This window comes from Arctopsyche grandis, chromosome 10, assembly GCF_051622035.1.
Source record: "Arctopsyche grandis isolate Sample6627 chromosome 10, ASM5162203v2, whole genome shotgun sequence".
Lineage (NCBI taxonomy): Eukaryota > Metazoa > Arthropoda > Insecta > Trichoptera > Hydropsychidae > Arctopsyche > Arctopsyche grandis.
In genome coordinates this window covers 16,886,785-16,909,008 of record NC_135364.1, presented here as the reverse complement: position 1 = coordinate 16,909,008, position 22,224 = coordinate 16,886,785, and the positions used below count along the sequence as shown (strand labels likewise).

The following is a 22,224-nucleotide window of genomic DNA, read 5'->3' as shown; positions in this document are numbered from 1 at the left end:
TTATAAGTTATTATTACTGTTATCATGTTATTATTACTGAATGACCGGCCACAGCGACGCGTTGGAGATCTCTGTAACGTCACTGTGGCTAATATGTAAAATAAATAAATAAATAAATAAATATCGACAGTTTATTAAAATCAAAATTTAAAAAAATCATCAATGATAGTTAATCACTCAATTATGTCATTTTATACATTGGTCAAAAGCTATAAATAAACTTCAAACGCCGTTAAATCATAATATCATGAATAATAAATAACCAAAATAGTGCTTCGCCAATATCGCATTACTATGAAAACTTTATTGTGGTTACTATTTACCTATTTTTCCCTATTATGGTACTACTTTTTTATTATTGCACAATCCTGTTTTCTGCATTGAAAACAACACGCCTGTCAAGTGGTGAATTTAACAATTAGATTTTTTAAATCAAAACATTTAATTTCTCGATTATAAATTTATAACCAGTATTAAATCTGAACTAAATTAAAACTAAAATTAATTTAATCCTTACAACTTTTAAAATATTTATGTACAATGCTATTTTTGGCATGTCGGATGCACTTTAAATAGAAAAGTTATTTATAAAATATGTAAACATACAAATTTTATTCGTATCTGATATGCAAGCCTTCAAAAATCAAATTTATTTTAAAAATATGACTAGTCTTACGACATTCGGAAAACATTGTTATTGCAAATTATGACACTACCCATTACGACACTGGACTTGTATGTAACTTTTCCTATTGTATGCGGCAACAAACTTTTTCTTAGAGGTCGAATTTTCCCACGCAAGTGTCATCATCACGTGTTGATGTAAATTGAAAAGTGTCGTTTTACCACGGTTTACAAACGAAGTGTTTACAGTGTCGTGGGTACCTGTGGGTGGTGCGGGACGTGACCTTCGCGCTCGAAACTGGAAGACGAGGGTCGCAGCATCAGGGGCGCAGAATTCGGGGGGCGGCGGGGCGGCGCTGGCGGGGGGCGCATGCCGGAGCCACCCTCGCTCGGAGGGGGGCGGCGGGGGAGGACGGGAGGCGGGAGGGCGGAGGCGCTGCTGCTACGCCGGCGGCCGGGGTGCGACTGTTGGGAAACGGAAAACGGGGGGCGCAAAGGGGGGCGGAGGCGCCACTGCAGGAGCCGCCCCCGCCCCCCTTGCGCACGCGCCACCCGCCCACCCCAGAGCCCCTTCAACTGTGGCCGCAGCCCGCGCGGCGCCCCCCATCGATTCCCTCTCGCCGAACTACGGGACACGGACGTCTATTTCCCCCCATGCCCCCTTGGAAACCTTGACCTATTGTAATGGCGAGTCACAAATATCCTACTCAGCTATGCTGTGTGTGTTTGCGAGATGAAGGGTGTCGGTAATCGCCGCAATTATGTGGGTATCGCTTCGGTGGGGTTCATTGTCTGTGAGGTGTCTTGTGGTTTGAGTGCCGCACTGTGGTGTGGTTCTGGCGATTTCAGTTGGATTCGAATATACATACATATATACGTACATATTATAGAATGATTCAAAATCATTGTTATTGTTCATAAAATAAAAATTATTGCATGATGAGTGGGTCTACCTCGTTCCACCAACTTGCAATATCTCAAGTCCCGTTTTACCAACTTTTTCGATATACATCGTCGTCGAGTTTGTATAATATATACAAAACACATATACAAAAGTTTCACATAGTGAAATACTTATTTTACGAGATAAACATTAACTATTAAAAATATAGTAAGAGTTGATTTTTAAACGTTTTTTTTTTAAATATTATTAAGGTATATATAGCTTAAAAATGGGTCTATATCACGGCATCGAAAGTCGAAAGATCGAAAAAGCAAAGATCGAAAAGAATGTATGCATGGTTAACAGAACTATGTACATATATAAATATAATGTATATTATAAATATAATGAGCTATTCGACTTCTTAATGAAATCGTTGCTGCCGAGACTGAATGTGATATTTTCCACCTTAGTGAGCGTAAATTGTCGGAAATTTCTCTAACCCATTTATCTGGTAGTCTGCGCTCATCATTGTTTTCATTATTGATTGTGATTTATGAGTGAAATTTTGATTAACTCTCTTCCATTTGGGCCTTACAGGGATGTTTTGTATTTGTAGTTGTTTCTTACATATTTATTGAAACTGGCTGTAGGTGCAAGGCATTCCTTATGCTATATTTTATTTGATATTTTTACTTTATCTGTTATTATTAAATGCTATTTTTTATGTTTATGTATGGATGTATTTATGTTGATGTTTAATTGTTATTTTGTTTCTTTTTTTTTGTGTTATATTTTTTGGCCATTGTGGCGCTTTAGGAATTCCTGTTATGCCACAATGGTCTATTTAGAATAAATAAATAAATAATATATATCAGTGGCATGCGGTGAAATTATTTCTCTTTTTGTCGTACAGCCTTGCTTAATGTGCGCGGGCAGGATACGGGAGAAAAAGCCTGTTCCTCTTGTATCCTGCTCGCGCAAATTAAGTGATGCTGTACGACGGGGGGAGAGAAAGTTTTATCGCACGCCACTGATATATAAGCTACCCGCTTTTCATATGTATTCATGGTAAACGAACATTTTCGATTTTTCGACTTTTCGATGCGGTGACGGTCACTGCTTAAAAATATATGAATGATCGCAATATTTCTCGTGTATTAAAGTCATTAAAGATATTACTTACATACATGTATGCAAAAACGTTTTTGTATTCAACATACAAACTCATGTTTAGCCCTTTGAGTGCTGACGTCTTTTCTGTTGAAAGCCCGCCACGTTGAAAATTTCGCCAAAATTTCCAACTAGAATTATTTAGAAATCCAATAGAAAGCAGGTATGAAAATTGAAGCTAATCGAAACAAACCCTGGATCACCACCCTATATAACTACCGCCGAGGATTTCAAGTTTTGTAAAGGTGTGTTTAAACTCTCTAATATATGTTGCAACAATATAAAACAAACAAAATAAGTTTATTAATGAGTTTATTTTTCAAAAACTAGTTTCATCTTCTTCACTGCTGTTAAAATGTTATGCTCACAATCTAAATGCCAAACCACAATCTAAAATACTCGTTACGGAGTTATAAATTCAGAAATTCCGGTGTAAACCAGTCTTTATAAAAAATGACACGGATTACACGACCCATGTTCAATGCATTTTTTTTAATGCTACCTGGAAAGGCTCATAAATAAAATAAATACAACGCCTATCGGCATTTTTCAGGCACTTGTTGGTAAAACGCCGATCGGCGTTGGTTAGCATTCAAAGGGTTAAGCAGGCGAAATTAAGTTGGTAAAACGGAGCGCACCGATAATATCTCTCGTCAACTATGACATTTGGACAGACCGCACTGGGTGACTTGCGGTGCCCAAGCATAGTTGTTTGTGGTCACTCTTGGTCACCCAACTTTTGAAAACCAGAAGTGACCAAGAATCCGCTCAATATGTGACGATGCAGCCACACGTGCTCATTGTTTTTATTTCACTATAAAGTCACCCGTGGTCGCTGGCAATTAATCACCGAATGTGGCACCTTTCAATACAACGCCATACATTTTAAGGGATTGCGATGGTTGCTTAGGTAAGAAAATCACGGTGACCCACCGTCGGCGGTGACAACGACCTGGGTAACAGAGGAGTTGTCTGGTGTGGCATGCTCCATACAACTGCATACATTTGAGCTGCACGCGCAACCAAGTCACTCATAGAGTTACCCGCAAGTCACCGGGTGTGACCGGGCTCTACACACTGAATGGAACAGCACGGCGTAGACACACTGAATCATACAAGGGCTCAGACACACTGAATCGTACAGCATGGCTTGCTTAGGTAGACTCCCGCTGTGATGGGCGTATCCTCTCATGTCATTGTTAATTCGTACAATCTTGCTATTTCGACAAGTTCATTCCAAATTTCTTCAAAAATGGGATAAAATATCACTGAAAACACTTCAGGGAAAGCAGAGAGTTTTGTCCTGGATTGCGATAGCATAGATAAGGCGTGTAAAAAAGTATATTTTGAAAAGTAATAAAAAATCACAATTAATAGAAAAAATATCTGATTTTTGGTTCGAATACTCATTTTTGACACAGAAATACTAGATTTTATGTTAAAGACTGAAAAAGCCAAAAATCTGTAAATATTCCACATTTTTTAAACGCTCGTATCTCGTAAACGAAACCAAAAAACAAAAATTATTGTCATATTCGAATTTAGTGGGTTAAATTAGTAAAGATTGATTCTCCGCTCCGGTAGTTTTCTTTGTTGCTCAGTGTTATCCATTTATCACGTCAGATACATTGAAAATAGTGAATACGACCACGTGACAGATTATATTGTTTTGTTGACAAAAGCCTTTAAAAGTTGTTTATATGGACGGTTATCTTTTCTCTAAGATAAGTGTTACATGAGAAGACGAAATTAAATGGGAACTATCAAATATAGCTCGTTGGATTTTCAATCGAAAAATTTGCAGTATCACAACTGCTTAGCGGCGTGGGTTATCTTAAAGCAGAGCAATGTAATAATAATAGAAGTGGCTTTAGGCGTCATATTGTTGTCAGGTTGGAGTATGTCCACCGACGTACTTAATTCATTTCCGCCAAAGAAGTGTTTTGTGTTTGGTGTTCAATGTATATACATATGTCTGATTAACATTTTTCTGTTTGTTCATATTACTCGCAAAATGGAGAAGTGCACCGTTGATAAAAATTGCACAATGCATTCAAATACACACAACAAACAACATAGAATATATTTTCATAAGTAAGTTGTAAAGCATTTCTATGGAAAGCACCGAATACTCAATTATATTCATAACTAATTACATTTGAGTTAAATTACATAAACATCATTAATTGTATATTATACATATTTTTATTGAAACTATATGTATAATTACACGTTAATTTTAGAGTTCCTAAGGACAGATAATTACAAGAAAAATGGATAAACATAAACTGCAAATTGAAAAAAGAAACCGATTGCCTACCAACGCTCAACTCCATCATATACTCAAATATAAATAAATTAATAATAAGCAAAAAATTAAGCTTTGAATGTAAAAATTGTACTATTTGTATCAATATGTAATTAATTGTATATAAATCTGTATCAAAATAAAATATGTACATACAATGTATGTATATTCTATTATCAAAAAGGACTTTTATTTCTTTAGTGAATATGTGATGACCCTGATTCTAGTCCGTCCGTGTAATAGTAGTGTACACATATACATATGTGTAGTTATTAAAATTGTGCTAGTTTCTGATACAGGTTATTTGTTCTAAAAGCCACTTATATTATTGTTACATTTCTCTGTCTTAAAATCTTCTTCTTCTTCTCCTGTCAGCATACGGAAGTTGGCGACCACCTCGTTGATTATTTGAAGATATCCGCAGATCTTCGGCGCTCATATCGGTCCACATGCGCATGTTTCGAAGCCAAGACAACTTATTCCTGTCAATCCATTTTCTGCCCTTCTATTTTTCCCAAGTTTATCAAACGAATAAATTCGTATTTTGGACCCCGTATCATGTGTCCGAGGTACTCGTGACATAAATAAGTTCCCTGCCCCTCCCTATCGTGCTGAGGACAGCTTCATTTGTGACTTTTTTGGTCCATGGGATCTTCAGCATGCGCCTGTAGACCCACATCTCAAAAGCTTCGATGCGGCTGATCATCCTGGTCTTCAGAATCCACGTTTCACATCCATCTAGTAACACTGTTCAGACGTAGCTCTTCGCGAATCTCAAACGCGTACGAAGATTGATATGCTTGTTTGTAAGGGCCGCCTTTATTTTGATAAACACTGTTCTAGCCATCTCGATGCTTATTCTTAGATCTTCATCTGGGTCCATCTCTTCATTTAACCAGCTACCCAGGTATTTGACTCTTTTGACTCTTTCTAACACCTCTCCATTCAACGTTAGATCACCGGTGTCTGTTTGCATTCTATCTACTGTCACAAATTTTGTCTTCTTTTTATTTATTCTTAAAGTGTAAAACTTCATATATGGTAATTTGTAGACCAATGCAGAAGTCGGTCGATTTAACACAGATATTAAAGTTATATCGAAAAAGGTTGAAACTTTAACATTAACAACTCTGGGTAAGTTTCTGCCCTTATTGAGAAGAAGAGAAGCTTTTTCTTTTTAGAAATTTTTCTGACTTTCAGATGGCCAAGTTCACACACAGAAAATCCAAATTCTTAAATTCTTCTTTTTAGTTATTTAGTCAATAATTTGACTTCTATTCATGCATTTACTTTCACCAAAATTTATAATTATGCAATATTTGGAGACGCTTAAAATTGTATTATTCAGTATTATTTTTAAATAATGCACAATGATCATCAAAAGTCACTAATAATTTTTAATAAAATATATAACTGCATCAATAAATAAATGGTTTGAGAACGTTTGAAGTTTGATTCATCGAAGGTTTTATAGCGAACCTTTCCCGCACACTTATTGAGGTTTTTACCAGTTGATAGGCTGTACACACGATAAATGTGTTTTATAATATATTATAATATAATACCCACAGTTTATTGTTTTATGATACAATTTAATAGGATTTAAAAGGCTATTTTACGAAAATTGGAATAAAAAAGTTATATTGAAGTACATACATGCAACATTATTATGCAGATGTTTAAAATTTAATAGGATTGCAGTCGACCATCACACTCGTATTATATAATGTGTCATCGAATCAGCACTTTTTTTTAATATAATTTAGACTACTTAATCTAAATGGAATATGATGTGTACGTACATGTTAAATTTGTCATTGTTCGATTTTTCTATTACTTATTGTCACGGTTGAGTAAATGAATTGTGCTGAAGACATTTGATAGGCCATTGTTTACGTTTAGGTCGTGTAAACAGTATTATCACCGAATTGCCTGACGCGGATCAGTTTCTTTTTCTTTTTTAGGGAAATTGCATTAACCTTTTTTCTTTATTAACCGAAAAAAATTCGGTAAGCAGCTTCGTTTACGAAAATTATGACATCGTGTTGTTTATGTTTGGATCATTAAATATAATAAGTTAACATTTTTGTATTAATTAAATTTTTAAAAATGATAAAAACATGACTTTCTTTAAAATTAATGTATATATTATATTATATACATATGTTCTTATGAATCATGGAAAAAAATTCTTTCACTTGTACATAAATGCGTGCATAATAAAAATTGCACCATCTAACGGCAGTTTTTATTATGAAAAGGTAAAGAAAAAAGATAGCATTCAATTCAAATTTTTATTTGTATGCTATTAAATGAACAATTTATATTTTGTTTTTTAATAGATATTAAATAAATTTTAAATTCAAAACAAAATAATCTTTTTTATTATTTTATTCATTAATTGGCGATTTGACTTATAAAGCAACTTTTGCAGCGGCCCGACATGCCTTCGATAGCTCAGTTGGTAGAGCGGTGGACTGTAGAGGAATTGTTCAATGAACAACAGATATCCATAGGTCGCTGGTTCAAATCCGGCTCGAAGGAATTTTTTTTAAATGTATTTTTTTTTATTTTTTATCCTTAAAAACACAACAAATCCAACAAAATACTATTTCATCGTCAGAAAACCAATACATATTTATTTACAGTCAAATATCATATTCAAAAAATCTCTAAGTATTAAACAGTCTGCGAACACACTTTTTTATAATAATAATATCGTAATTATTAAATATTTTATAAATACATGTACCCTCGATAACAAATCAACACCACGCTTCTGTACTAAAATACAATTCGACAGTGATGCGATGATAATGGTATATTTTTGAAACTAAAATAGCCGGACACAAATATGTATGTACGAAAAGTACATGAATATTTAAACGGAAAGTAAACAATTTATTGATGATTTTTTTGTCCTTTTACATACATCAAATGTGAAATGTTGTCAAAATGAATTATTTAATTTTTCATGTAAAAGTGTGCGTATTGCGGATGGCACTGATATGCAACCCCCACCTTTTTGAATCTCCAGCATGACGCAAATGTGACGTCAACGGCAACCCGTGACGTCACAATTCGAAAGGGTCACCCATCTCGCTCTTAACTGTTCAATGCAACCAAACTCAATGCAAGTAATGATTTTTTACTACATATTTTATTAGGAATATTTCGAGTTTATTAATTGGATCTTGTCTCTTCGGTTTTTTTTTATTTAGCTATCTATTGTGGCGACAAACCATTAAGAGGGATGTACACCCGAAACCTTAATTTTGTTGCCGTTCCTTTCTTCGATATATATATATATTGAGTGAATGCGACAATATATACATATATATTGAGTGAATGCGAGTTTCGATTCGACCAGATAATACGTATTTTTAATCGACAAAATCGAGGTTTCGTATTCTCCTATTTTCTCCTCCAAACTCAACCAATTTTTAAAAAAATTTCATCATCGGTATGAGAAAGATATTTTCTGTGCAACTACATATGCGCGTATTTTTTTTTAAATCGCCCGTTATATAAGCACGCTGGACTCTATTTGTGGGTGTAAAAAAAAGAGGCGATTTTATAGTTTTATGGCGGCTCCTAGCTCCTATAAAAAATAGTTAATCAAAAAAATAAAACGATAGATGCATCCCAATGGTGGATATCCATAGCATATTAAAAAATAATTTCTCTAGTGCCATAATTGAGGAAGGGAGAAGTGTAATACGTTTGTATGGACAAGGCACTGGTGCCCAGCCCTCTTAATGAAGTTTCTTTTTTTATTTTTTGTCAAAAGTATTATCCAAAAAATCACACAATCAAATTTAGCCAGCAAATTTATGGCTCGGTGGTTGTGTTGTTTGATGTTTAGGACCGAGAGGTTACCGGGTTTGATCCCGTGCTAATCACTCAGACTTGAATATTTGTAACTCCAAGTAGATCGTTTTTTATCAGAGTTTCCCAATTTATCTGATTTCATTGTTGAAACGGTTCATCCATCAAATTGGCAAAATCATCCTACCCGCTGTCACAAATATCTGAATTTGATTTATGTACAATATGTAAAAGTTTATGTACAAGTCTATATCCATAGATGTCTCTATGGATTAATTAATTGTTAACTTCGTGTTCTTCAGCCTATCGAAATACAGTGATTTGTGTAATAAAAATGCTGCAATATTTGTAATTAATTGTCTAGGAAGGCCCATTGGGGTCTACCTGTTAGGCCTTCCTGGTATATATCCAGTGGTGTCACCCTAATGGTTTCCATGGGTTTCCGGAAGCCCGTTGTTAAAAATCATATAATTTTTGTCAAAAACTATAAAAAGTAGACTACATATACTTATACTTTATTGCAGAGCATCGTAACCTGAGTGACGCGGCAGTTTTAGTTCCGCGAGCATCACTTCGATCTAACGCGTGCGAGTGAGATCCCGTGTGAGGGAGAAAACCGATGTTAGTTAATGTTTTGTCACCTATGCATGTACCGACTCGCTAGGGACTGCCGATGAAGTACATATGTATGTACGTAGCTGACAAACTCTACGAGTCGAAAACAATGTGTGCCCCGAATATCAAGAGGTTGCGATGCTCTGCTTTATTGTATATTTTCAAAATAAAATTTTTCAAAAAAATTTGGTAACCCGTCGTTCCAAAATTGGGGTGACAACACTGTATATATCTATATCTATGTAAAATACTATATTAGTAAAATATTAGTCACATCACGATCGCCCAAAAGACAATTTTTGACATGAAAAATGCGAATACGGAATATTTGGCACTCGAGTTCTCGTTAGTATGATGGACTTCTCGGCTGCCAGATAGTGCCGGCCTTACACCTGATGGCGCCCTCGGGCAATTTTTTCTTAACACCCTCAGAAAGAACTTTCGCCTTTGGCGCTCTAATGTAACATTTTGATTAACTTTTGGCGCTCTAATTTTGAATTTTAAGGCGCCTTTGGCGCATCGTTCGGGGCCCTAACTTATTTGGCGCCTTCGGGCGCCACCCGACCCAGCCCCCCCCTCAAACCGGTACTGCTGCCAGATTTTCCGTTATAGAGATCTTTGTGACTTTGTGACCAATAATCACCGAACCGTACTATGCAAACATCGTACGTAGTGATAGTCAAATTGCTTTTTTGTCCATGTTTTCATTTGTAGAAAACTATATTTTTCGAATAGTAGAATTTTGGTGTTGAATTGGATAATATTCATTATTGGTATTGAATAATCTGATAAACTGCAAACCCTAATCTCGTCAAACTTTTTTCGATAGCCTGTTTGCGTGAAAATAAAAACGTAAAACCGCGGTACTGATGACGTCACGCGGAGAAACGCGTAACGAAGTGCCGGAAAAAGACAGAGCTAGACAGCTCGTATAGAACGGTCTCTTTCTTCGGTTCAATCGCGCCATGTTTATCCGCAACAGGACGCTAGTCTGTCTAATTGCGCCGTTCTTTCCGGGCGACTTGCGCGGCTTTCGCCGCAATGTGCGACATGAGACTTCTGAATAAGGATTTTTTGACGGAATTCATTAACATATACCGACAGCATCCCGCTCTGTGGGACAGGAGGAGTAAAGTTTACCACAAACGCGCTTTCAAGGACAAGGGCTATGACGCCTTGATACAATTTTTCAACAAATTCGGGCAGAAGATTGAAAGAGATAGCATCGCCAAGAAGATACAATCGCTGAGAGGCTCCTTCAGGAAGGAACATAAGAAGGTAATTCATCATAAATGTTGCACTTAATTTATAAATTGATCCTTGTGATGGTTAAAATTCACAGGTACAAGATTCGTTGAAAGTTGGAGACAGTCAAGTGTATGTGCCCAGTCTCTGGTACTATGATTTGTTGATGTTCACCATAGAAGACGAAACGCAGACAGGGTTTGATAACCATTCGGATAATGAAAACGAAGTGACCCTTGAAGATTTCCAATATGATCATAAGAATATTTCGAACGTTGCGATGCTTATCGAACCAGGGGAAATGTTAAATAATCAAGTGAGTATTTGCGGCAAACTGACAGCTGACGTTCGTATGCGCGCTGCCAACTTACAAACATAACGCTTCTAATTTCGACCATTAACAAATATAAATAAACCAGTTCGAGTGATTTCTAATTTTACTATTCTTATATTTTAAGGTGTATAAGGCTCCTAAGACAGAGGTTTCGAGTTTGAAAAGAAAGATTTCATACGAGCAAAACGAGCCGAAAATTGAAATTGAAATACTGAACGAGTGCATAGACGCTTCCAAATTGAAGGTCAAAGAAAATGAAGCGTTCGGTAATTACATTGCATATAAATTAGGCAAGATTAAAGTCGACCAGCAGAAAATGTTTGCCGAAGTTCTGTTGACTCAAGTAGTAAATAAGGCCATTTTGAATCAATTGAGTCCAAATACAATATTGACTGAACGTGAAAATCAATTATTTCTGCAATAATATTAATTTATGATACATTTGTAAATAATAGAATAAGTGTTTTTATAGAAATATATTTTATATAATGTTTAGATTATTTGATTTGGTCAAATGGCACATTTTATGAACGATTTCGTTCAAATCTCATATTGAATTTGAATATTATTACACACGCTTATGCTGATGGTTAAAATCGGTTACATCAAGAAATAGTTCTATAAATAACTTGGTTATAATTACACTGAGCAAAAAAAATCACGTTTTTGTGTTATCAGAGCGGAGACTAATCAATCTTTACTAAGTTTGACCCACTGAATTCGAATATGATAATGATTTTGTTGGTTCGTGATTGTTTACGAGATATGAGCGTTTAAAAAAATGCACAATTTTTACAGTTTTTTGGCTTTTGCAATCTTTAACTCAAAGTCTAGTATTGCTTTGCTCAAAGTGAGTGTTGGAATCAATAGTCAGATGTTTTTTCTATTGATTGTGATTTTTTATTCTTTTAAAATACTTAATTGTCTAGAAAATTTTAAAAGTCAAAAATATTTACTTTTTAACGGATTTTTTCTCTGTACTATTTCGCGTTTACATATATGGCCAATTTTTTATTTCACCACGTTTATAAGGATTGGTTTTCTATCTCAATATTTTTTTTTATCTAAACGTACTAACTCGAGTGGTAATTGCGTTAGAAAGACTTTCGTTATGTACACATTTGTGACGCTGATAGCGTTGGTGCAAGTGAGATGGCATGTAGTCCACCTCACATAGTACAACGGTCGGACTACATGCTATCTCGCTTGCATTAGTACGTTATCATTATCATATTTGACGGTAGAGTTAGTACGTTAAAAATCATTATCTTATTAAAATTCAGTGGGTCAAACTTAGTAAAGATTGATTAGTCTCCGCTCTGGTAATTTTTTGTGTTGCTCAGTGTTATTATTGACGCACATTTTATTTGCTCATATGTACATACAAATTTAGAAATTTAAATGTGTTCAGAAATGTATCATAAAGTGGCAACGCGCTTAAAGGCAATTATATGTGTATAGCAATATGCTTTTAAACCACATGTCAAAAGAATACTACTATGGAGGTTGAAGGGAATGAAACGACGGAGTGTTGTACACACGACTATTTAATATGACGGTTGGGAAAGAAGTAGTTTAGCAGCGAGCAACATGGCCGAGTTGGTCCCAGCTCGCAGGATGGTGACCTAAACCCGACCATGTCGTAGAGCCGCTACACTACGTTAGTATGGTTTCGGTTGAATACAACAATTTGTAGTCTACATTTTATTAATATTTCTCAATAGGTAATTTCTTAATCAATCAATAAAATATTTAAATATTTTACTAAGAAGCTGTGGTCTAATTTGAACATTATTTTCATGTAAATATTCAATCTTAATTTTATGTGAAATAATAATTTTAATTGTAAAACATAGCACTGGCAGAAACCAACACACGAAGAGGCAGCTTTGAGCGGAATGCGTGATTGCGTGCGCCGATATACGACGTGCGGTGAAAGAGAGATGCCACTATATGACTTGTAGAGCGCTATCCCGCTCCGTGTAACTATTGCACCGAATGGCAGATCACATAGGCTTCGCGGGAAAGAAACGTCGCTATACACAACATAGAGCGCTGTCCTTTACCAGCAAGAGTGAAGGACAAGCCGCGGCCCGCGCCGTGTTTGCCCGTGGCGGTAGTATTTCGCCACGCGCTTTCCTTTCCCAACGCCGAAATGTGCGACATTGGATTCATGAACAAGGAGTTTCTCACCGAGTTCATCAAAATATATCGGAAACACTCAGCACTATGGGATAGAAATTACAAGAATTATTACAAGCGTGCGCACAAGGAAGTCGGCTTTGAAGCTCTACTTGAACTGTATAAACAAATCAAACAAAACGCTGACAGGGATGATGTAGTCAAAAAAATTCAATCACTGCGAGGTTCTTTCAGAAAGGAGCATAGAAAAGTATGTACATACATAAATTTTATTACGAATAGTTATACACACGATGGTTGGCTCTCCAATACTGCTAATTTTATATTACAGGTGCAAAAATCTATAGAAAATGGGGACGAAAGCATCTACGTGCCTAGTCTATGGTATTATGATTTATTGTTGTTTACTGTGAGCGGCGAAACGCAACAGGACGTTCAAAATTTATCTGATAACGAGAGTGAAACTGTCAATGAAGACTTTAATTATTCAAACAAAAATTTCAACACCATTTCATTTCCGGATACGTTCAACACTCAGGTAAATACGGTGGTTATTGAAACGTCACTTTTGACGTTTGTCGCCATGTTTACTCGTGGCTGTCAACTGTAGCTCAAAACGTGTATAATTTCGTCCATGAACTTTATCGTTTCAGGTGCATACATTTTCTAAAATGGAAGACACTACACTGAAGACTAATAATTTTTCGTATGAAATACCTGAAGTACAAGTCGACGTAGAAGCGTTCACCGATATTTCTGAAATTTCGAAAGTGACATTTGAGGAAGATGATGCTTTTGGAAATTACATAGCTTTAAAATTGGGAAAAATTAAGGTGGAGCAGCAGAAAATGTTCGCCGAAGTACTTCTCACTCAAATAGTCAATAAGGCAATTCTCAATCAGTTAACACCTAATACTGTTTTAAGTGAATGAATATTATAAGTTTATAACATATATACAATTCGTAGATACCTAGCAATCAAATTGCAATTATAATTTTAAATATTCACTTATTTTTGTTATGTTTTTACGAATTGTATGGATGATAATATTATATTGTAAATAGTTGTTTAATTGAAATATCAGGGTAAAAATAATTTGAACATTGTGGTTGTGAATGTGTAATATATTGTACAATTAAATATAAATATATTTAATTTTATATTTATTGACTTATTTTAGTACGAAATGTTGACAGATTTTTGAATTTTACTCTTTGTTATAAAACAGATCGCTGCTTTACCCGTATAGTCCAATTTATATGTTTGATACAAAATTTCAATAGATGTCTCTGTATAAGATATTTTAAAGTTGAAAAGAAAATGCTGAAGTGAAATTCTGTTCCGTGTTAGCGGAAACTTATTTACTTATTTAAGTATCCGTTCATACGGAATCTTATGTTTTAATGTGTAAAAGGAAATCAGTGTGTTTAATATTATTCAATTACAACGCATTGAAAGTATCGATTTGGGCGAAGTAAAGTCTACAATCTACATTATATACGATGGCACAAAAAATTGTAAATCGTGCACAAAAAATTGTAATGAAATGTTTGCACATTGATCTGGTTTCCTGCATTGCAGAGTTGACGCCCCTATATCGTCAAGCTGTGGCTTCAGGCTATGCAGTAAATTTTGTCCGTAAATCTTTCACCGTTCGGTGGAAATAAATTGATGAATGGAAGAAGAAAGTAAAAATTTGCGGAAGCGGTTTTACTTGAACGGTTTCACGCAGAGGAAGCCACCGCTCATCGACCATTATTATCGAAATCGACCTTCCGCAATAGATAGTTTCGCTTTTCATTGTCAATTTACTTTTCATATTGTCTTCCGAACGACTTTACATATAAAATCACAATGGAAACATCCATATATGATTCAAAATTCAATTTTAACTAACTTCATTATAACAATGGTGTCATACGATACTGCGGCAACTCCCAATGACGAAAATTAATGATTTTCGTTTGAAATTAATTGCGGAAAATTTTACTAAGAATATATTTATTTGAGCAAACGTAGATGTGCGTTCCTGGAATAAAATTGAGAACAATAGATGCACTTTTTTTATTACTGCTAAGGCGTTACAAGAAACGGAGCAAATTAGATGTTATCTAACAATGCCGATGAATACTTCCCGATTCTTCTGTACTATGTAGCTATCGGTAGAAAATTGTATAGTATCTCCGCATTGAACCGTTTTACAAGAAAATTGAATGCAAATAGTGCACACATAAAACATTGGGAAATAATACCAATGAGCAACAGTGTATAACGTGCATCGTGATGCATTATAATATAATCTTTCAATATAAAGAGAAAAGTAATTGTATGTTAGTTTTGTGAAATTATTGTTTTTGCCGAAGGAAAATTTCACTGATGAATAATATCTCTATGGCAGTAAAAAGTAGTTACGAATAAATTTAATATGCAATTGCACATTGCGGAAATTCTAAAGTGTCAAAATTTCGTAATCGACCATCGATTGCGTTCGTATTTTTTTTTAATCTTGAAGAAATTTCATATGAATTCGCCACGCAGATCGCAAAGGTATGCTATTTTTAGGTAAATATTAATATTATATGTAGAAAAAGTCGTCACATTAGAAAAAAGCTGCCCACGCCATTGCATTGCAAAGTCGAACAAATTGTGATGAAAGTGAATTAAATGAACCGAGCAAATAAATTTCATTAGATATGTTTTTTGCAACGCAATATACATAATGTTATTAAGTATATTTTTATGGTCGATTTATTCAGTGATCATTAGTATAAAAAAGTTAGGAATGTTCACTCTATTTATGTACTTGTGTTTCTACTAATGAATTTGACAAAAATAGCAGATATTATTATTACGAATTATATGAAAGATGCTAATTCATGGTATAAATCAGGAACAAAATGTAGAAGCTTTCAAACAATTAATTTTCAGATTTGTATTTTAGAGTCACTGGAATATGTATATTGGAGGTGTGCATTGTGCACGCTCTTCTCCTAAAGCCTATAATATTGAGTTCAATATCTCACGTGGGCATTATAATGGGTTTAAGTCCAATATATGTACATATGTCTGTATACATATACCTAAATTTACAAGTTTTTTTTCAAATTGTCTATAAATCCCATAGACTTAAGCCCCTACTACCCGGAACAAAAAATGTCTCGACATAAGAACATTTAATTTTTTTATTTACAATACGTAAGTCCGATCTTCCAATGTGAAATTATTTTAAAAATGTAGTGGTGTATATATGTACTGGTGAATGTATGCAGGGCCGATGAGAGGGGGGGGGGGAAAGGGAATGCAAATAGCCAGGGCCCGGATTTCGAAGGGGGCCCGAGGCCCCCGCAAATAATATGTACATTTTTAGCAAAAGTATAAAAACATTATTTGGCCATTATACTCTTAGAGTTTTTTGGAGACTAAGCAAAATGGTATAACAGTTTTTGAGTAACGGATTTTATCTACTTACGGCATAATAAAATTTAGGGAAAGATCAATTCTGGTGTTTAGAATGGTCAGTTCCCTTGTCACAATATCCAAAACAAATTAGTAAAAAACCCTTGGCCGATTCAAGCAGGTAACAAGCGGACAGTTAAAAGTATGAGATTAGTGCATTTTTACATCGAAAATAAAGATAAAATCTTTCACATTTACCTATTTGCAAATTTGCTATGAAACTTTTAACTTAAAATTGCAAATGTTATTGAATGAATTATTCTAGGAATAGCACGTGCTATTCCTAGAATAATAATTCAACAGAAATATACTAATAAACGATTGATTTTAATCGTTAATAGTATCCTTTCGACTTTAGGAAAATACGTTATTCAAACATGTTAAAATTTTGCTGTATAATTGCGAACGGTAGACTGGATTTAGAATATTTCAGATCAAAGTTAGTTTTCAAATTAATAATATTTGTCGTTTATGAATTCCTTTTTATTATTCAACTGTTTTCTATCATGATTATTTTAACCCATAATGAACATGTATCAATCTGAAGTGTGTATATGTATGTATGTATATATGTAGACATTTTAAAAAGGTCTCACAGAAAAAATCATCCCAAATTTAATACATTATTACCTATTATGTACTTGCTTTTCCATAAATAATATAAGTTGATTTTTACGGTTTTTTATTTCATGTATCACAGCATAATTTTTTTAAAATGAAACTATTTTTAACGTGTAATGTATACATATGTTTTTATTATTTCATTTTTAATTTATTGTATTTATGTATATAAATTACTGTATAGTTTCACTGTATTGTATTTATGTATATAAATTAATATGAAATATATTTTTATTAATTAGCAACGATATTAATTGAAATACCCACATCACTTTTTTTTTTACATATTTTGAAATTTTATTTTTACCAAAATGGGTCAAAGGGGGATTTTCAAATTTGCACCGGGGCCCGGATTTTCTCTCTACGGCCCTGAATGTATGTACATATATATGTATACATAGGCCTGACGAGAGAGGGGGAAAGGGTAAACAAATAACCTGGAGCCTGACTTTCGAAGGCGGCCCGGGGTCCCCTTAACCAGTTACATGTTCACTGGGTATAGTTCAGTGATATCATATCCAATTAAATATTCACTGGCGTCTATCAGTGAAATTATAATTTTTGACAGTTGGATGATAGTGCGTCGACCCGTTCCTGTCCATTCCCACTCTCCTCATGGTTCACTCATCGTAATATCCATCCAAACACATCGTAATAAATTAGCAGCCAACACTTCTTTATTTAAGGGTAAGGTTAGGTTAGATTGAGTTAGAGTTGGTTTTATTCATTTAAGATTAGGTGGTTAGGGTCGGTATTTATTTTTGTTACTGGCAACCTATTTGACGTTTAATTTGCCGGGCGTGCGAGCTTTTTTAGAAAGGAGCACTCTTTTTTTTTATTTGCAGGGCGAAATGTTGTAGAGAAGGTCATTTACATATAATATCGTGATAAATACCCAATTTGTTTGGAAATCGGGCTATTTCACTGGGCCGATAAATGATACCTAATCTTAGGGTCTACCTCACGCCACCGAAAGTCAAAAGATCGAAAAAGCAAATATCGGAAGGCAAAGATCGAAAATCGAAAGATCTTAAGTCGAAAGATAAAAAAAAGTGCATCGTAAACGGTACTATGTATATATAATATATATCAGTGGCATGCGGTGAAATTATCTCTCTTTTTGTCATACAGCCTTGTTTAATGTGCGAGCGCAGGATACGGGAGGAAAAGCCTTGTTCCTCTTGTATTCTGCTCACGCAAATTAAGTAAGGATGTACGACGGGGGGGGGGGGGGGAGACTTTTACCGCACGCCACTGATATATATATATACTAACCGTTTTTCATATGTATGCATGGTAAACATAGAAGTAGAATGCATAGAATGGTCATTGTTAACAAAAGTATCGTCTAAAAGCGAGCCATCGAAGAGAGAGACGGAAAGTCAGAAGAGAGACAAGAGAGAGAGAGAGACAAAGTTTAGCAAACAATGAACAAACTCTTTTTGTAGCAACATTTTTGTAGCAATATTTTTGGAGGCTGAGAGCGATTATATGCATTCTACTTGGATGCGGTGCATCCGCTCTAAAATCGCCAGACAAATTGAACGACAGATTAACGGACGGCTGCAATTTTCATCTTCTCGAATGATAGATTGCACATCAGATGACGGGTAACCTTTCGATGTGCACAGATGCAATTATTAAAATGGTAATTATTAAAATTGAGTTAAACTCGCCAGAAAGATCCAACTCAATTTTAATAATTGCATCTGTGCACATCGAAAGGTTACTCGTCATCTGATGTGTAATCTATCATTCGAGAAAACGAGAATTACGTTTAAAGCTGCCGTTCTGTTAATCTGGCGATTTTAGAGCAGATGCACCAAACCCATTCTACTTCTATGATGGTAAACGAACATTTTTGATTTCTTAACATTCGGTGCGGTGACGGTCACCCCCATTTTTATACCCGCTTTCTATGGGATTTCTACATATAATTCTAGTTGGAAATGTTGGCGAAATTTTCAGCGTGGCGGGCTTTCAACAGAAAAGACGTCAGTACTCAAAGGGTTAAAAAGGTTCAATCTCAATACAAAACCCAAATGAACTTGAGGGCTCAGAATTCTTTGAATTTCAACCATCGGCAAAAAACCGAAATTGACCACGACAAATTCATTTTAACATATTTTTCATCATGATTGATTATAAGTCACGTTAAAAAGTATAAAAACAAATTTGAATAAAATAATTTTTTCAAAGTCGAAAAAAGACAATTGAGTTGGTTTTTTTTTGCGGTTGGCAGTTGTTTTTCGGTACCTGTCGCTTCAATCATAAAGGGTTCGTAATCCGACATTCGAACCGGTCGAATTGAACCGAACCGGCCGGTAGCCGTCGCGATAATAACAGATACAGAATAAACGGACTCTTTGTAAATAGACCGGTTCGATAGGCCGAACAGGCCGTCTGCTGTCATTGCCGGTCTGGCGAGCGCGTCGTCGAGACGTGCACGTCACTAACCGTCATTACTAACAAAACAATTTTCAAAATAACAACAAACTAAAACCATAATCGAAACGAGCGAAAAGTTGCGTGAGTGCAATCTACCAATCGACTAAAAAAATTTTTTTTTAATAAAATAAAAAAAAATGTAAAAAAAAAAACAAAAATCAAGTGTCAAGTGGCTTCGAACCGAATAGCGAAAATATAAAATTCATACAAACTCAATGTGTCAGTGTGTGTGTGTGTTGTGTTTAGTGTTTATTAATAATAATAATTGTCACAGTTTATTCGGGCGGGTACAATGAAATCCAGTGGCGGTTCGTGGTGATTTTATTTTGTTTTGTTATTTCTCTCACTGTGAAAATGTTGGTGGCTACTCCGACCGTTCCTAGTTTGGTTGACAGGAAACCAAGAGTTATATCGGAGATCAGGAAGGTGAATGTTCAGAGGTCGCCGTCGTTGGATGGTCATCCTAAATTGTCCGGTGAGTTTTATTTTTTGCCTGTTGTTTAAATTATGGTGATGATTCTCGTTTGGCGCGTACAGGTTGAAAGAGGTTAAGATGAAACTGTTAGTTTCGAGGCGGTTATTCAATTTTGAATATATTTGCAAGTTTTTAACGCGTTTGCCGTAAGGTTCGTTGACGCTTTTGTATAGGAATTGATTGAATCTGTGATATAAATGTCGTTAAATGTGGCTCAAGTTTATAAATTGTCGCCATTTGAATTTTGATGATGGTGTGTATTCCGTTGCGGCTTACTTCTTGAAAATAGTGTGACCTTGGATGCTTAGTGTGTGAATTTATTAGGAATTGATAAATGTTATCGGTGAAAAATCTGAACTTTTTACTATTGTTAAAAAGAAATCCTTTAAAATTAATCAGTTTTCTGGATATCCGTAGTTTGAAATTATGGTGTAATCACATATTTGTTCAGTAGGTGTCGATGAAATTATGATATTATTCTATTGATTTCAATATGGTTGGAACGGATTATTCCTCACAAATGGAATGCCCACACGAATATTGGATGTAGTTTTTCATAGGTTTGACATATTTTCATTTTTTTACTATTTGTTTTATTTTTTATCGATAATTTTTTTTGGTATCCTCGCATGAGCAATATTTGTGTGTATAATACGGTATGAGCAGTAATATTATGTGAAATAATCATATAACTTTAGTGCTATATTATTTTTTCTAAGATTTTAGGAATTTTCAATTTATTGGAAGAATGAATCAATATTTTGAAAAATTAAATTGTTAGAATACAAAAATCCAGACAACATCTAAAATTGTTGAAAATTGGAGTACTAATTTCTGGTATAATACTGTGTCTAAAATTTTATAATATAATATTTTTAGATGATTTTTGTAACTGAATTGGATTTTCTCCGATTGTTGATTCCGGTATATTCTAAAGTATGCTCTACTTTTAACTTATATCTTCATTTCTAAGTCCAAAAACCAATAATTGAAAATAACTCAACTTCAAATGAATGTATATATGGGACTGTGTATATATTTACTGTAAGAGTGGCGTAATTTTCACATTGCCTTTAAATTTTAGAGAGAAAAGTAGAATGTATGTATGTATGTAAGTAGTTGGAGCAGGTTGTATTATAATATAGTAGGTAAATGATGCAATGTTTTTGTTTCGAAACATATAATTGAAGTCAACATTACGTTTAGCGCTGTTTTTTATAGTCAAGTAATTTAAATATGTACATTTATGTATTTATTCTCTTAACAAATACATAGTTCATCAGAAAACGTATATACTAAAGCAATCAATGAGATAACTAACAAGATTATTCTGATAAAAATGAGAGTATTTAAGATAAAAAAAATTGATGCAGCACTGACCACAAGTTCCATACTTTGCGTAAAGATAAAGATTACACATTAAAACTGTATAAATAATTTAATAACACTATTGTAATGCAATAAGGAATACGTGATAGACTCCATATTGAACGGAAACATTACAATACGATAATGACTATAGATAGGTACGTTTATTAGATTTGCATTACATATTTCCATATCGAATTCTTACACGTAATATGCAAGTGCATAATTAAATATCTTTGTTTAGCCAATTTCCATGCACGCCACTGCTATTAATTATTTATATCATACATACATACATAAGATTGAATGAATTTTACACTAGGCGGGTAAAAATGTCACTTGTTATGGTTATTCATGCATTTTGACTCATTTGATCCGTGACTGTTTATTGCGTTCTTATTATCGGTATATGTACATACATATGTACGTATGTATGTAAATATGCATGAATGAAATGTTGTTGATTTGTTTCATGCCGTTCATAATTTTCTCAGACATTCATCATTTAATTCTGTTAGTCAGATGTAATTTCATATCACGGTGAAGCTTTCAAAACTTGGGTTTTGGATTTCAAAATCAATTTGGCTGACTCACCTGTGCGTGGGTTGGTGCCGAAGGTGCCTAATTTGGCAGGTCTAATTTTGTATGTTTGAAAATGCACTTTAGAGATGCGAAGGCGTAGTCATATTCGCTGTCTCTCTCT

At 34.5% G+C, this 22,224-nt stretch overlaps 3 protein-coding genes and 1 non-coding gene across 4 annotated transcripts in view; all 4 read left to right on the top strand.

The window, feature by feature from the left end:
• Positions 1-7,434: 7,434 nt before the first annotated feature.
• Positions 7,435-7,532, top strand: TRNAY-GUA (transfer RNA tyrosine (anticodon GUA)). Its single transcript has 2 exons — positions 7,435-7,471; positions 7,497-7,532. It is a non-coding gene; the product is annotated as a tRNA-Tyr (tRNA).
• Positions 7,533-10,358: 2,826 nt separating this feature from the next.
• LOC143918120 (uncharacterized) lies at positions 10,359-11,502 on the top strand. The gene is made up of 3 exons (XM_077439830.1): positions 10,359-10,709; positions 10,774-10,992; positions 11,135-11,502. The coding sequence occupies exons 1-3, from the start codon at positions 10,473-10,475 to the stop codon at positions 11,432-11,434; spliced, it is 756 nt and encodes a 251-aa protein (XP_077295956.1). The 5' UTR covers positions 10,359-10,472; the 3' UTR covers positions 11,435-11,502.
• A 1,522-nt stretch (positions 11,503-13,024) lies between these two features.
• LOC143917955 (uncharacterized) lies at positions 13,025-14,317 on the top strand. Its single transcript, XM_077439589.1, has 3 exons — positions 13,025-13,402; positions 13,484-13,690; positions 13,806-14,317. The coding sequence occupies exons 1-3, from the start codon at positions 13,166-13,168 to the stop codon at positions 14,082-14,084; spliced, it is 723 nt and encodes a 240-aa protein (XP_077295715.1). The 5' UTR covers positions 13,025-13,165; the 3' UTR covers positions 14,085-14,317.
• Positions 14,318-19,602: 5,285 nt separating this feature from the next.
• Positions 19,603-22,224, top strand: part of LOC143918201 (uncharacterized) — a 75,916-nt gene continuing 73,294 nt past the window's right edge. The window contains exon 1 of the mRNA XM_077439965.1: positions 19,603-20,153. Within this exon, the coding sequence (XP_077296091.1) occupies positions 20,033-20,153 (121 nt within the window). The 5' untranslated portion in view covers positions 19,603-20,032. The remainder of the gene's footprint in view (positions 20,154-22,224) is intronic.

Excerpts from the sequence above, each read along its gene's own strand:
- LOC143918120 (XM_077439830.1), top strand. The coding sequence starts at position 10,473 with ATGTGCGACATGAGACTTCTGAATAAGGATTTTTTGACGGAATTCATT. Across the intron at positions 10,710-10,773 it reads TCAGGAAGGAACATAAGAAG|GTACAAGATTCGTTGAAAGT; the intron begins GTAATTCATCAT and ends TAAAATTCACAG. Across the intron at positions 10,993-11,134 it reads GGGAAATGTTAAATAATCAA|GTGTATAAGGCTCCTAAGAC; the intron begins GTGAGTATTTGC and ends TTATATTTTAAG.
- LOC143917955 (XM_077439589.1), top strand. The coding sequence starts at position 13,166 with ATGTGCGACATTGGATTCATGAACAAGGAGTTTCTCACCGAGTTCATC. Across the intron at positions 13,403-13,483 it reads TCAGAAAGGAGCATAGAAAA|GTGCAAAAATCTATAGAAAA; the intron begins GTATGTACATAC and ends TTTATATTACAG. Across the intron at positions 13,691-13,805 it reads CGGATACGTTCAACACTCAG|GTGCATACATTTTCTAAAAT; the intron begins GTAAATACGGTG and ends TTATCGTTTCAG.